The 13,675-nt window shown below is 59.4% G+C and overlaps 2 protein-coding genes across 2 annotated transcripts, besides 1 other annotated feature; both read left to right on the top strand.

Moving 5' to 3' along the window:
* Nucleotides 1-2,937: 2,937 nt before the first annotated feature.
* LPMP_170920 (formin, putative) lies at nucleotides 2,938-7,158 on the top strand (the record flags this gene model as incomplete). The annotated part of the gene is made up of 1 exon (XM_010699481.1): nucleotides 2,938-7,158. One exon carries the CDS (start codon nucleotides 2,938-2,940, stop codon nucleotides 7,156-7,158), a length of 4,221 nt encoding a protein of 1,406 aa, XP_010697783.1.
* Nucleotides 7,159-8,526: 1,368 nt separating this feature from the next.
* Nucleotides 8,527-11,766, top strand: LPMP_170930 (hypothetical protein; the record flags this gene model as incomplete). The annotated part of the gene is made up of 1 exon (XM_010699482.1): nucleotides 8,527-11,766. One exon carries the CDS (start codon nucleotides 8,527-8,529, stop codon nucleotides 11,764-11,766), a length of 3,240 nt encoding a protein of 1,079 aa, XP_010697784.1.
* A 496-nt stretch (nucleotides 11,767-12,262) lies between these two features.
* Nucleotides 12,263-13,675: part of a repeat region that runs on past the window's edge.

Below are 13,675 nucleotides of genomic sequence, written 5' to 3' on the forward strand. Positions count from 1 at the left end.
ATGGGTGATGGTGTGATGATGGCTGTGGTACTGGAGGGGAGGAGGCGGCAACGGTGGTCGTGGTGGTATTGGTTTAGGTAAGTGACTGAGTGAGGGAGTCCCGCACCTCTCTTCTACTTCCTGGTTGACTCCATGTGAACCCATTCACTCACACCTCCCCCCCCGGTACGCTTTTTTTTTTTCGCATCATTCACGAAAAGAAGGGAACACTCAGAGAAGAAAGGGCAGCGACGACGGACTCCGATAGTCGCGGCAGTCGAGGCGTCGGTAACACCAAACAGTCATGTCGGAGCATATTTGTTTCTGCATACCGAACATACGCAAATACACACGAAGAGGGCCCTTGACCCTCTTCGTGCGTCTCCTCCTCGCTTTCTCCACGCGTGTCGAGGAGGCACGGCGGGAAGTGGTCAGTGCATCGTTCGCGAGCGCTCAAAGGGGAGCATAGTTAGAGGCTATCCATGTAAGCGGTTTGTTGTGCCGTTCGTGCATCTTCTCCCCCGCTGGCACTGCGTGTGTGCGTGCGCATTGTGGGGACGTGGCGGGCTGACAGGGGACGGAGCGACTCGTGAGTGCAAGAAGAGACAAAGAGAGCAGTAAAGAGGTCTACCCATTACTCTTAGCAGCACATCTCATCTCTGTTACAGACGACCTGTCACCAGCCTTATTCTTCACGCCATTCTGTAATCACCTCCCCCCCTCTCTCTCTCTTCCTTTCCAACTCTTTTTCTTCTCTCACCGCTAGCTTATCCTTTGCACATACCATCCTCCTCTCCCCGTAGCCTGTGAGTTTGTGTGTGCGCGTGTCTGCGGCGGTTTTCCAGCAACAGCGTATCATCATAGTCGCCTGTTTACCTTCTTCCTAGGCAACATAAAAGCAAACACGCTTGAGAATTCTGCCGCTTCACCACACCCGTCCCGCTCCGCCCTGCCCTGCCCTGCATCCATTTTATTCTCTCACTCATCAATCGTTTGACAGACGTGTGTGCACGCACGCAAACATTGACGCTGCCTTCGTGTGCGTGTGCAGGCGTGTCTCCTCGCTTTCTCACCGCTTTATTTTTTTTTCCTCGTATTCGCTGCCCTCTTTCTTTTAGTTCTTCTTCGTGGATTTGCGTGGTGCCGTCTTCTTCGCCTTGGGGTGCACTTCCTCGATACCTCCTTTCCTTCCTTCAGTGTCCCCAACCGCGCCCCTCACCTCATCTACCTCATTCCGCCGTGCGCTTCATTGTTTGTGCGGTTATCTTCTCCGTCATCTCTCTTTCTCCTTCTTCACTCACACCCTCATCACCCCCCTGGGCTAATTGTAGCGTGTTAGTATATTGGTTGCTCTGAAGGTTGTCAGTATACGCATGCACGCACGCGCGCGAGCATTGCTAGAGGACTACTCCTTTCGTTTGCCACTTTTTCATCTCGGTTCTCTCTTGTTTGCCTTCTCTCCCTCTCTCGAGTAAGCGAATGCAAGTGTGTGTGTGTGCGCGGCGCTCTCCCTCTGTTCTTCTCGATCTTTCCTTCCACTTTCTTGAAAGTTTTGCTCGTCTCATCGTCTACTGGGGAGTTTTCCTCTTTCATCAGCGGTGCATGCGCTTGTTTGAATGCACTCGTGCTTCTCTTCTCTCTCATTGTGTGTGGTAGCCCTGCCTCTCTCTCGTTCGTCTCTCTTTTCCTTCTTCCACTCTCACTCTCCACATATTTCACAGTAGGGCTAAGTGCATAGTCGCTCTGGTCTGTGTGGGTGTGCGACGGCACTGCTCTTCCCCTCCTTCCTCTGCGAAGGGCGGTCTGTGTGTGTGTGTGTGTGTGTGTGTGTGTGCTCTTGGCCAATTCGTTCAACGGGCAGGGCGGGGAGGAGGAGAAAGAGGAAAGGTAAGCCGGAGACGACGAAACAAACAAGAGGCGCAACAAAGCGGAGGGCAGCGATCAGAGCAGGAAAGTCACCCGAGCCCACCGGAAAGGAAGTGTGCTCGCCACCCAGAAGGCGAGTAAGCGAAGAGGAGGAGAAGAAAACACGAAACAGAAAACAGGGAGGAGAGGGCGGGCGGAAAAACAGTGCCCTCGTACGAGGCCACTTCCCCCATTTCTCTTTCTCTCGCTCTTTGGTGTTTCTTTAGCTGCTGTAGATCTTCCTCTGTCCTTCTCTTTTCTTCTCCCTCTCCCTCTCCCTCTCGCTCTCGCTCTCTCTCTCTCTCTCTCTCGCTGTGCACACCCTAATCTTGGCTTCTTTCTGTGTGTTTCCCCCCTCCTCTCTCTCTCTCTTTCTTCGCCTCTGGCTTGTTTTCTCATTTCGTTGTCGGTGTTGTTTTTCGCTGTACAGCCTCGTTTCTTCTTCCTCTGGTTGCCTTCGCCTCCCCCTCTCACACCCCCACAGCCCCCCCCCTTCTAACCCGCTGTCTGCGTGCTCTGTCGTCCATCTTTTTCGTTGTTTGCCACCTTGTCCCCTGCCATCTATGTTGCACACTTGAAAGCCGACCTTTCGGCATCCTCTTCTGCTCCCTCATATCTTTCCCTCCTCACCACTGTACCGCTCAGCTCCGTCGTTGAGCAGGCCAACCTCTACCTGTGCTCGTGTTTGTGTGCGACTGTCCAGGCGAGTTAGTTACCCTTAGAGACAAGTCAGGGCTCAAGGCGTCCCAACGCAGGATAAGACGCAGTTGCACCCCCCCCTCCCCAACACTGTGCCCGTCGCAACCGCAACAACAAAGGAGAAGCGAAATCGCCACGGCGGGGTCCGCGCGTGCCTGTGGTGGGGTAACGCGACTAAAACAAGTGGGGTCCGTGTTGGGGTAGCGCAGGGGGAGGGGGCGTGCAACCATGTCCTTCCGCCGCCCGCCCCCGATACGGCGGTCGTGCACGTCTATCGAGTTCGCGCGGGCCGGAGAGGATGTAACCCCGGAGAGCAACTTCACCGTTTCCCGTGTGATGGACGCCGACAGCGTAATGGTCGACATAGGGGAGCCCATTGCTTCGCCAAACACCCCTGCTCGAGTGAGGTCGCCGGAGCATCCCCGGCGACGTAGCAGCGTGCGCATTGACGACGCGATCCTGCCGCAGCCGAGCACCTCCATCTCTATGTCGTTGCAGAAACTCCGCCGTCCCTCGGTGAGCGAGTGGCGCCGGCGTGGCTCGCCGACAGCGAGCGGGCCAAATGTGTCCCTTCGCCGCTTCTCGCGGCCGAACACTGTGGAGGTATCGAAGGATTACTTGCAGTCCGTAGCAGAGGCGCACGGCGTCACTGCAGAACACGTGCGTGACGTCATGATCGCTGCCCAGGGCGACACCGACCTCATGCTGGCAATCCTTCAGAGTGAAGCAGATGCGCAACTAGCCTCGCCGGCAAACATTGATGTGCTGCACTTTGGAACACAGGAGACGGTACGCCGGCTGCTTCTTTTCCTCGAGCTGCCACAGGAGTGGGAGGGCGAGGTGGTGCGGACGCTCAATGTGACCAGCGGTGACGCGCAGGAGGCGGCCGCCATCCTCGCGCAGAAATCTGGCCGGCGATCCATTTCACTACCGAGCGATATCACGGCGTCGCGCCAACAGGTCCTCACACCCACAGAAGCTGAGCAGCTGCCTCTGCTGCTGCAGCGTCTAGGGGAAAGCCCCAGTGGTGAGGTGCATCAGTTACAATCGGAGTTCCCGGACCGCACTACGGACGAGATCCGCACGGCTTTGCAGCTGACAGACGGCAACATGGCAAACGCGCGTGTTTTCTTGCGGGAGGGTCACACAGCGTCCAAGAAGAGCAACAGAGATGCCATGAACAGCATCTTTGCTCGTGTCGCTGCGACGCGCGGGTCACGGCCGCGGCCGGACCACCGCAAAGAGATCGAGGCGGTGTACTACAAACTCAACGGTGCCGTCGGCGTCAGAAGCAGCACCGCGATGATCCCCAACCTCACCACCGGCGAGGACGTCGTGACGACGAGTCTGTCGCCGCAGGAGTTTCAGCTCTATCGTAGCGGTGGTGAGGCCTTCGACACTCTGAACTCACAGCAGCGAGTGTCTCAGAGCGAGGGCTCGACTCCAACCGCATCCACTTTGAGCACTCTTCTTTTCCCCAAAACTGCACCATCGCCACTTACACCGGACGTGACCGCGTCGCGTGGATCGGACAAGGCACATGCCCCGCGTTGCCCGCAGACACAACCGCTTCCCCCTGTAACGTCCATAGCGACGCCCTCATTCTCCGACCGCGGTGCCAGTGAGACACGCTATCCATCGAATGCAGCTCGTCAGAGCGTTATGCGGGTCTCCTCGCACGGGTCGCCGTCCGCGGCAGCCGTTGCCGACACAAGTCAACGTGCAACACCACCTGTTCTGCGCGCGCGTCGACCATCACTGTCGCGAGAGGCGACGAATGTGTCGACACGCCTCGCAAGCCACCTTGAGCTGTCGTCGCAACATCCAGTGCGAACCGGTGGCAGCGCTGCCGCAGCTGGCAGCTCGACCGTTGCCCTCAACAATTCCCCCAGCGCCTCCACTGCCGACAGCAGTGCCATCGTGCACTCCAGTGGATGCACACCACCATCACCGCGCTCTGCCGCGGTGGTTGCCCCTCGCCGTTCGAGCGTTGCGGCGGTGAACCTGAATGACTATCGAGGCTCAGGCGCCGCTGCAGAGGCAAGGAGGACAGAGAACTTGTGGACCAGCACAGGCGGCAACGTGGCAGGCGGTAGTGGCGCGTACTTTGCATCCGTAGCGCTTGGGTCCGCTCTCAGCGCGTCGCAGCAGCTTGCTGGCCAGCCGTTGCACTCGCCTCACACTGAGAGCCTGGTGAGGACTGTCCTTAGTCAGCTTGGCAAGAGCACAGAGAGCGAGCAGGACAAAGGTCAGCACCACCAGCAGCAGCACCAACATCGGGTGTCCTCGGAGCTTGTAGACGCGATTTCTGTTCGGGCATTTTGGCCGAAGGGCAGCGCTGATAGCAACAGCTCAACCGTATCCGCCAGCGGCGTCTCGACGCCAGCACTGATGGCTTCACCACCACCACCACATGGGAGCACCGCCATGGCTCCGACTGCGGCAAACCTTGTTTCTCCTCCCGGTCTCCCTCCACCCCCGCCACCGCCAGGGTACAAGGCAGTTGGTCCCGCTAGCTGTCCGCCGCCACCGCCACCGCCACTACCCCCAGGAGGCAGTGGCACACCAAGCCTTCCTGCGGGGCTGCCGCCACCACCCCCCCCTGGCATTCCTCCACCGACAGGCGGGCCCAAACTACCCCCACCCCCACCGCCGCCCCCGCCACAAATGGGGAACGGGCCATTGCTGCCACAGGGAAAGGGCGCGAGCGCTGCAGCAGCCCCCGTACCAAACAGCAGTACCACGCGCAATGTGCCGATCAACGGTGCCGTTGGCGACTCTGATGACGCAATCTTCAAGGCTGCGCGACCCATCGGGCTGACAGCTGGGGCGCGCCATAAGCTGCTTGCTCTCTTTCCGAAGGCGGCACCGAAGCACACGATGGAGGAGGAGGAGGCGGCGGCGCGTGCGCAGCCCATTCTCGATCCCAACCGTGACCGCAACGTTGGGATTGTGCTCAAGTTCATTCGGCTGCCGATTCAGCAGATCGAGGCGAGTGTACGGACATTTGATACACTGACGCTTGGCGAGGAGCGGATCTCCGGCCTTCTCAAGATCATACCCACTGCAGACGACTTCGAGGCAATTGCGCGGGCGCAGCTGGAGCACGGTGGCCCGTGGAGGCGTGCAGAGGAGCAGCAGTTGCCTCCATCGGTCCGTTTCTTCCTCATGACGCAGCACATTGACCTCTATGCCGAGCGCATCCACGCCTGGAGCCTACGGTACGAGTTGCATGGGCGACTCGAGTACCTGGAGCAGAAACTGAGTAAGGCGGACAAGGCCATTGACGCCATCTTTGCCTCCCCATCGTTGCCGGATCTGCTGTACTATCTTCTCGAGGTGAGTAACTTCCTCAACACTGGAAGCCGCTTCCAAGGTGCCAAGGGGTTCCCCATCACGCAACTGCCGCAAATCATGAACTTCAGGACAACAGACGGCAAAGGCACCCTGCTGCAATACGTGGCTGAAATGTTAGAAGCGGTGAACCCGCACCTACAACAGATCTCGAGCGAGCTGATGCCGACCGTCGACGAGGGTTGCGACATCGATGTTGCCAGCATTGAGCAGGAGCTCAAGAAGCTGCGGGGTCGCCTGCAGAAGTGTAAGCTTCTGATTGAGCAACTGAAGAATGACGTACGCTGGACGAACGTGCTAGGTAAGTTTATCTACCGCTCGTTGCCGGTGCTGGAGCGCGTCGAGAAGCTCGCGGAGTCGATTAACGGGAAGGCGGAGCGCCTGCGAGAGTTCCTGTGCGAAAAGAAAGAGACGTTTTCTCTGAATGAGGTGCTGCGGGTTTTATCCAACTTCTGCAAGCGGTACGAGCAGGAGCGCGACAAGCAACGGCTGCGGCAGGAACGCCAAGACCGCATGGAGGGGAACAAGCAGCGGCGGCAGAGCATGATGTCCGGCGCCATAGCGAGTGAAGGTGACCTGCCGTTGCAGACGCAGCCCACCTCACCACCAAAACGACCACTCAATGCGCAGCCGCAGTCTTTAGATAGACCTTTTCTGGACCTGCATGCGAGTGCTAACACTGCGAAGGGCGCTAAAGATTCTCCTGACGCTGCCTTCCGTCCGCAACGGTCGCCGCAGCCCCGCGAAGACGTTGCTAACGCCGAGTCCAGCCCCAGCGGCCTTCGTGGCGGCGCGAGCGGGCAGTCTCCTGGGCTTGCCTGCGCTAGTTGCTCCATTGGCAGCTCCGGTACCGCTGAGCACGCAAGATTGCACTCGCTACGCAGTAATGTAAGTGGTGCTGGAGACAGGGCTAAAAACCGTACATCCCCACCAGTGGACCGCACCACCACCAGCAGCAGCAGCACCCCTGTCAATAGCATCACGGGTGGAGGCTACTACCGACGTCTCAGTAACAGTAAAGTGAAGCAACCCGGTGACGGCACTCCCATTGCTTCAGGTGGTGGACCTCCACCGAGCTCGAGTGCCCATTCCAGCACGGGCGCTGTCGGAGGTGAGGTGTTGCCGCCTGTAGACAGGTCTACGCTTGTCACGTCTGCACGCCCCTCCAACAGCGCGCGGACCCCCGTGACAAGCGTTCAACGAGGCGCTCAACAAAGATAAGGAGGAGGGCAGTCTTTCTTCTCTCAGCACCTCTCTCGCCTTGTGGCGCACATCTCCCTCTCGTGAATCGGTTGATTTTGCCATCTTCGGTTATGACGCCTGTGCTGTGTGTGTAGTGTGAGTAAAGGACGGGATAAGGAGATGAAGACACGTGGGCACTAAGAGCGAAAGGGAGGCGGGAATGATGGTGCGCAAAGTTGCTACGCACTTGGCTCCTCCTTCCCTTCTCCGCCTCTTCCATGATGTTCCTGACGCTGTGTGCTGTGCGTCTGTGTTTCAGCCGCTGATCCCCTGTCTTTCTTCTCCCATCCTCTCTTCTTGTCACCATTTCCTTTCTCCACGCCACGCATGTATATATGTATGTATGTATGTGTGTGTATGTGTGTGCCATTGTAGGAGTGTGCGGATGTATTTTTTCGTTTTCCATCGCTGCTTTGCTGCCTCCTTCCTTTGAGCTTCCACGCCTCTCCTTTCCTCTTCCTGAGATGAGAGCAGACGACGACAGCCGCTGCCGCCATACAGGGAGGGGGGGGGGAAGCGCAGAAGAACGATTTTTTTCGCTTCCCTCGCTTTACGGTGACTGGTGGGCGACGATGACGTCTATCGAACCAGCACGTACACAAACACGCAGTGAAAAGTAGAGGCTCTTATGGTAGCAGCACGATCCCCCTACCTCCTCCCCAGCAGAGAGGGATGGTGTTGCCCTCAGCAGCCTCTCAGCCGCAAAGTAGACTTAAGCGACGGCGACCCAACGTCCACCTACGGAGCGTTTCGGTTTGCTCGGTTGTTTCCTCTTTGGCGTGGGCACTGATTGGAGACAATACATGTGCACAAGTATATCCCCATAGCAGCCTGCCAGCGTATGCGAGCCGACGTGTGCTGCTTGATGATTGGGCAGAGAAGGGGTGGAGGTTGAATGGGAGGCTAGAGAGGACAGGACTCTCTCTTCTCTCTTCCCTGGCCTTCCCATTTCTTGGCGAGTTACAGTACTTCAGCCCCAGGCAGACCTGGAGGGGAGAACGTCAGGAATTTGAGAAGGATAGTGGTGAGGAGGTCGGGTATCGGGGCGGATAGGCAAAACGAGGTGAACTCATCATGATGGATCTTTTGTCGATTACGATTCCCCTTTATTTTCCCCCTCTTCCTCTCCTTTCTCTCCATCAACTTGTTCCTCTCTCGCTCTCCACAGCATTGTGACTGCCTCTTCCTCTAATAACCGCCATCATTCGCTTCTGCCTCCTTCTGCCCTCTCTCTCTCTCTCTTGGGACACACACGCACTCAGCTGCTTTCATTTGTGCCGCCCTACACCTGTGAAGAATTTGGTAGCCGCCACATACCTGGCACACGCCCCCCCTCCTTAACTCCGTATGCATGTGCGAACCAAACGCGATGGCGTGGCGGAGGTGTTTGAGCGGAATCGAGTGGCGCTGGTCATGCAGCAGGCGCTCGCCAAGCGCTACGCCCATCCGCTGCCGTCACCGCTCTCTGATGGCGTGTGTGACGGTCGCCTTGTGGAGGCTGAGAGCGGTAGCACTGTTACGTCTGACATGGCCAGCAAGTCGCCTTCCTCACCGCCTCGCTTGACGTCTCCACTGCACTACACGCTACGCCGGTGCTCTCGCACCGAGTTTTATCTTCATTCCACCTCACTGATTGATGACACCTGCCCAGGCTACATGGAGTCCAGCGCTCCGAGGGTCTCTCCCTCTGTGTCGGCCCACTGGCAGTCCCGGGACGACGAAGCCTGTGTGGCAACGGCTGTGGCCGCAGAGTGTTGGCGTCACGCCGCCTTCACAGCACTTACACAGACAGACCTGCGCCGACTCTGCGGACTCTCCGAGGAAACGGTGGCCGGCGTCAGCGGACACCAGTGCAGCTCCACACCGTCGTCGCCCCCTCTTCCAGCGACGCCGGTCGTGTTGCATCTCCACCGCTCCTCTCCACCCCTCGTAACTCATCAGGAGTTCTTTGAGATGCCACCTCGATGGGTCATGCAGAGCCTCGGCGAGGTGGATCAGCACACTTTTCACAACTTCTCTGAGTGGGATTGCCGGCGCCGCGTCACACCACTCGACGTAGGGGCCACCGTCGTGAAGCAGGCAACGAACGCTGGAACAGCTGCTCTTCCTACTACTGCTTTCACTCCTGGCGGTGGCCAGACTGCCGCCCAGGTAGCTCCGGCGGTACCACTATATTCCCCAGCTCAGATGATGACGGAGAGAGGCGGTGCTGCATCACCATCATCCTCGTCTCTGGGCTGCACGTCTGTGTCCCTTTCAGAGGCAGAGCTTGTGCCGCATCCTCAAGCGCGTTTCCGTGTGCGTACAACGGCGACGATGGCACACGGGAGGTACTGGGTGGACGTCGTACCGCTCACGGCGGAGGAAGTGTGTGAGGGGAAGGCGGAAAGAGTGCTGGTAAGTCCACCTACTGCGATCCCTGCTGCTACCGACTCCATGGAGAGCGGCATTGCCAGTGAGCGCGTCGACCGCGACGCGTTGCTGCTGCGTCCTCCTGCGGCGCTTTATGTGGACCCACTTTTGCCCTGTGATGAGCTCTACAGCGAACGCGGCGTCAACACCAGCGTCTATGTCTTCTTCCTGCGCGCGGTCCAACGACAACGACAAAATGGCCTCGCAGACCGTCGCATCTCGCACGAGATCGCCGCCTCTGACTGCGACATTGACAGTAGGGGTATGAGAGCCGGCACAAGAACAGGTGTATCCAGCCCATCGGAGGTCGCAGCGGCGCTGGCCGTGCGGCTTTCCCTGTGCGCACGGCAGCGGCGTCTGGAGTTGGCGAGACGCATTGATCGAGCAATAGCCGCTGAGAACTGTTCATCTGCACTGCAACGCGCCCCTGTGAGAGAAGCTGCTACGCTTGCCATAACCCGCACGGCTGTTGCTTCTGCCAAGTGTTCGGGGCTTAGCGCACCCGCGGTGTCGCTGCAGGTTCGTGTGGACCATGCTCGAGGATCTCTGCAGCTTCGCGCTCTAATACTGGAGGGTGCGGCGGACTGTACCACCGACGTACCAGCAAGCGAGTGGGACACAGACAGACCCACTGCAGCACTCACTTCCTCAACGCTGGCACAACCCCCTCTGCAAGAGACAGGAGCTTCCCCTGTTGTCCACGCAAAGCGAAGAAGGGACACAGTGGATGGTGAGGAGCCAGCGCAAGACCGCCACCGTGTTGCTACATCTACGGCGACACAGTCGCCAACAGTGGAGGTGTTGCTCCGCTCTGCTTGGAAGTTGGCTGCTCTCTACGACATGACGCGTTCCGCTGCGCTGGCGCAGCGAGAGGCAGAGCGAGACGCCAGCGAGGAAAGCAGTGAGGCGGGTGCGCAAAATCGCACAGCGGCGCAGACGCGCACATCTCCTCTGACTTCATCGTCCTCACGGATCGCGACGTCGCTCATGGCACGCCTTACAGGCATGCCGCAAGCTGCTTCAGCTCTAACAGCGTCAGGAACCTCTGGCGCTAACAGCGAAGTGCCATGTGGTTCCAGCTGGAGCACTGTGGTGCTTCATGCAGGGAGTGCACTTCTACCGTCGACAGTGCCGGTCGTTGATGAGAAGGTCCCTTGCCCAGCAGCATCGTCTTCTCGACAGATCGATCACCCAATCGCCGCTTCGCCTGGTTTGTTGTTGGCCGATGGCGATCCGCCAACTGGTGTTCTCGCAACTAGTGCAATTCCCATCACCACTCTGACAACCACCACAACTACAGCAGCAGAGCGGGTCTTTCTTGCGCGATTTTTCATGCTTCTCCTTCGGTATCGTACGCTTTTCGGGGAGCACGGGCGCAACCAAGGCCCACAAGCGGCTGTGCCGCCGCCGGTGATGGAGCACCTCGCCGCCACCTTCGAGATCAGCGCAGAGGCGTTCGCGTCGCCGCTGAACACGCAGCTGCCTCAGTTTGGCTCTCTGTTTCCTGACACAGACAGACACTTTGGCAGCATGGGGTCCTTCTTCGACCTCCAGTTTGGCGGTGCCGGCGGCGACCTTCCCACCCAACGAGCGCCGAGTCTGACCGACTCCGCTGCAGCGTCGCAGGGATGCCACGTCGAAGTCAATCCGCCCTTTGACACAACTCTTCTTCGGCACATGGCGACGCATCTGCTCTCCTGTCTGGCGCGTGCGCAGGAGTCGGCGCAGAGCCTGCTGTTCCTCATTCTACTGCCCAGCCATGACTTGACAGACGCGGAGAAGACGGCAGCAGCAGCTGTGACAAGCACTCAACCCCCAACGACATATCAACCAACACCCACGGCAGCCACGAAACGCCTCGGCAGCGATTGTCGGTGTGACAGCAGTGCTGCTGCTGTTGTTTCTACTTCTGCGCAACTGAGTACTGAGCGCATCCTGCGTGAGTCGCCGTACTGCCTCGCCCATGTCCTTTGCGCGGCGATGGAGTCGGCCTACGTAGACGGACACCAGCACCTCCTGCAGAGTCCCTTCTTCCGTATCGAGACGCCGACGCGTTTGATTCTTCTCGGCAACGCTGCGGCCCGTGCGCGCTTCCCTTACGCCGCCGCGCAGCTGGAGTCGGTGCGTGCGGCTTGGAAGGAGCTGACGGAGAGCGCGCTTCTGCCGCAGTGCTGAGAAGGGTACGCTGCACGTGTGTCCTGCACGTATGATTGAACGTTGACGTGAGGCCCCTTGACTATTGTGCCTGCAGGCGTGTGGCTGCGTGTGCTTCTTTCTGCGCACATCTGTGATGGTGGCAGAGAGTGCGGAGTTGGCTGCACCACCCATCGCGACGCTCCTACTTCTCCCCAAACACAGCTGAGCAATGAGCACAAGTGTGAAATGGATGAGCGTTGGCGCTTGGCGGTGCGTTGATATCGGGGAAGATGTCCTCTTAGGGACTGTACCTCCACACATGGTGTGTGGGACTGTGCAAACGATCGAGAAACGCTGAAGAGGGCCGTGATGAAATGCTGGTGGGAGTGAGCAGGGTAGGACGAAGGAAAGAGTGAAGAGAGGTATGCCCTTGAGCTCAGGCGTTATCGGCGGCTCGCTGGCATCGCTTGTGCCCCTCTTCTCTCTTCCATACATAAAAAAAGAGACATTTCTATCTTACGGAGCACTTCATCCTCCCTAATGATGCCGGCCACCTCAGTGCGCGGCATCTCAGTGTCTACTGCGCCCCACCCTTTGCGGGGAGGCCAAGCAGTCCGCAGCCTGCCGTCGGACACGGTTGCGTACTCTTGGTGTCGCTGGACCGGTCTGGGCTGGTGGCATACCGAAGAGACGTGCGGCCACGATGGCGTTTGGATCACCTCACTACGAACCTAGGCAGTTGCATGACGGCCAGCGTTCCACGCCAAGGAAGAAGGATGCTGTGCCTACGAGGCTGCCAGAGACCATGCTCGCCCTGTTGCGCAGCAGCACCTGTCCGCACTTTGGACTCCTGCAGCGGCGGGCGACTGGCAGTGACGGCGTGGCGCGCTGCCCGCTACTGCGCTGGCATTGTGGTGCCCCACCCCACCTGTGCTTGCTATGGGGGCATCCGACCTGGAATTGTGCCCGATATGCCACGCGTGACTCGCGGGCCGCTCGAGGCCCCAAGCATGCCTCATCTCCCGCTGCGGCCTAGCATGAAGCGGCCTCACTGTGCCCATCTTGCCTGTGCTGCGCGGGCTTTGCCCGTCTGGTGCCTGTCGCTGCCCCCTTGTACCCGTCCGGGGCGGCGTGGTGTGAGCTCTTTGTGCGCAGGCGCGTGTCTATCCGCGGCACCCTCCGCTGGATACCCCCGCTGCGATCGAAGGCGTGCGGGCTAGGGTTAGGGCGGGGTGCCACTGCCGCTACAGACTCATGGCAGCGCCCGACTTGTGGCGGCACATGCGAGCAGGCCACCCAGAGACGCGCCCTGCGGCGTTGATGGCAACGGAGGGTCGGGGCAGTGAGCCACCCAGGCAACGGCGTTGCCCTGGAGCAGGTCCCGAGATGTGCAAATGCGAGCACCGTGCGCACGCGCTGTTAAGCACGGCTGGCATGGTGTATCACATCGGAGCAGTGCATCCAGCGGTGAGGAGGGCGTGGATGATGGAGCGGAGAGGTGCGAGGAGATGCACCTCAATCGACGCCAGAACGCATGTGCGCGACGCATGCGGCATCGCCTACAGCCGAGCGGGTGGGCTGATGTGGTACAGATGCCGGAGGCGTGACGAGAACAACCCGAATGGGGACACCATCAAGTCCTCCAGGCTCCAATGTGGAGACCCACCAGACCACATAACGGGACGCCGCCACTTGAGGTGTGACGGGGGCCGAAGCCTGGCATGCAGGGCACAGGGTCTCCAAGGGCCCTGGCGTGCAGCTGCTCCACTTCCTCCTGGAGCTCATCCGGCATGCGCCTAGACCCCCCTCCCCCCTGTTGCCCGCAGAGCTGACGCCACGGCTTCCGCCCTCGAACTGGACTGTGGGCGCGGCCCGCTCGGATCGAGGCGTGCCGCCCATCCAGGTCCGTGTGGCGCCGATCGTGCAGCATGCATCCGAGGAAGGGGCG

The sequence above is a fragment of the Leishmania panamensis genome (assembly GCF_000755165.1).
Source record: "Leishmania panamensis strain MHOM/PA/94/PSC-1 chromosome 17 sequence".
Lineage (NCBI taxonomy): Eukaryota > Euglenozoa > Kinetoplastea > Trypanosomatida > Trypanosomatidae > Leishmania > Leishmania panamensis.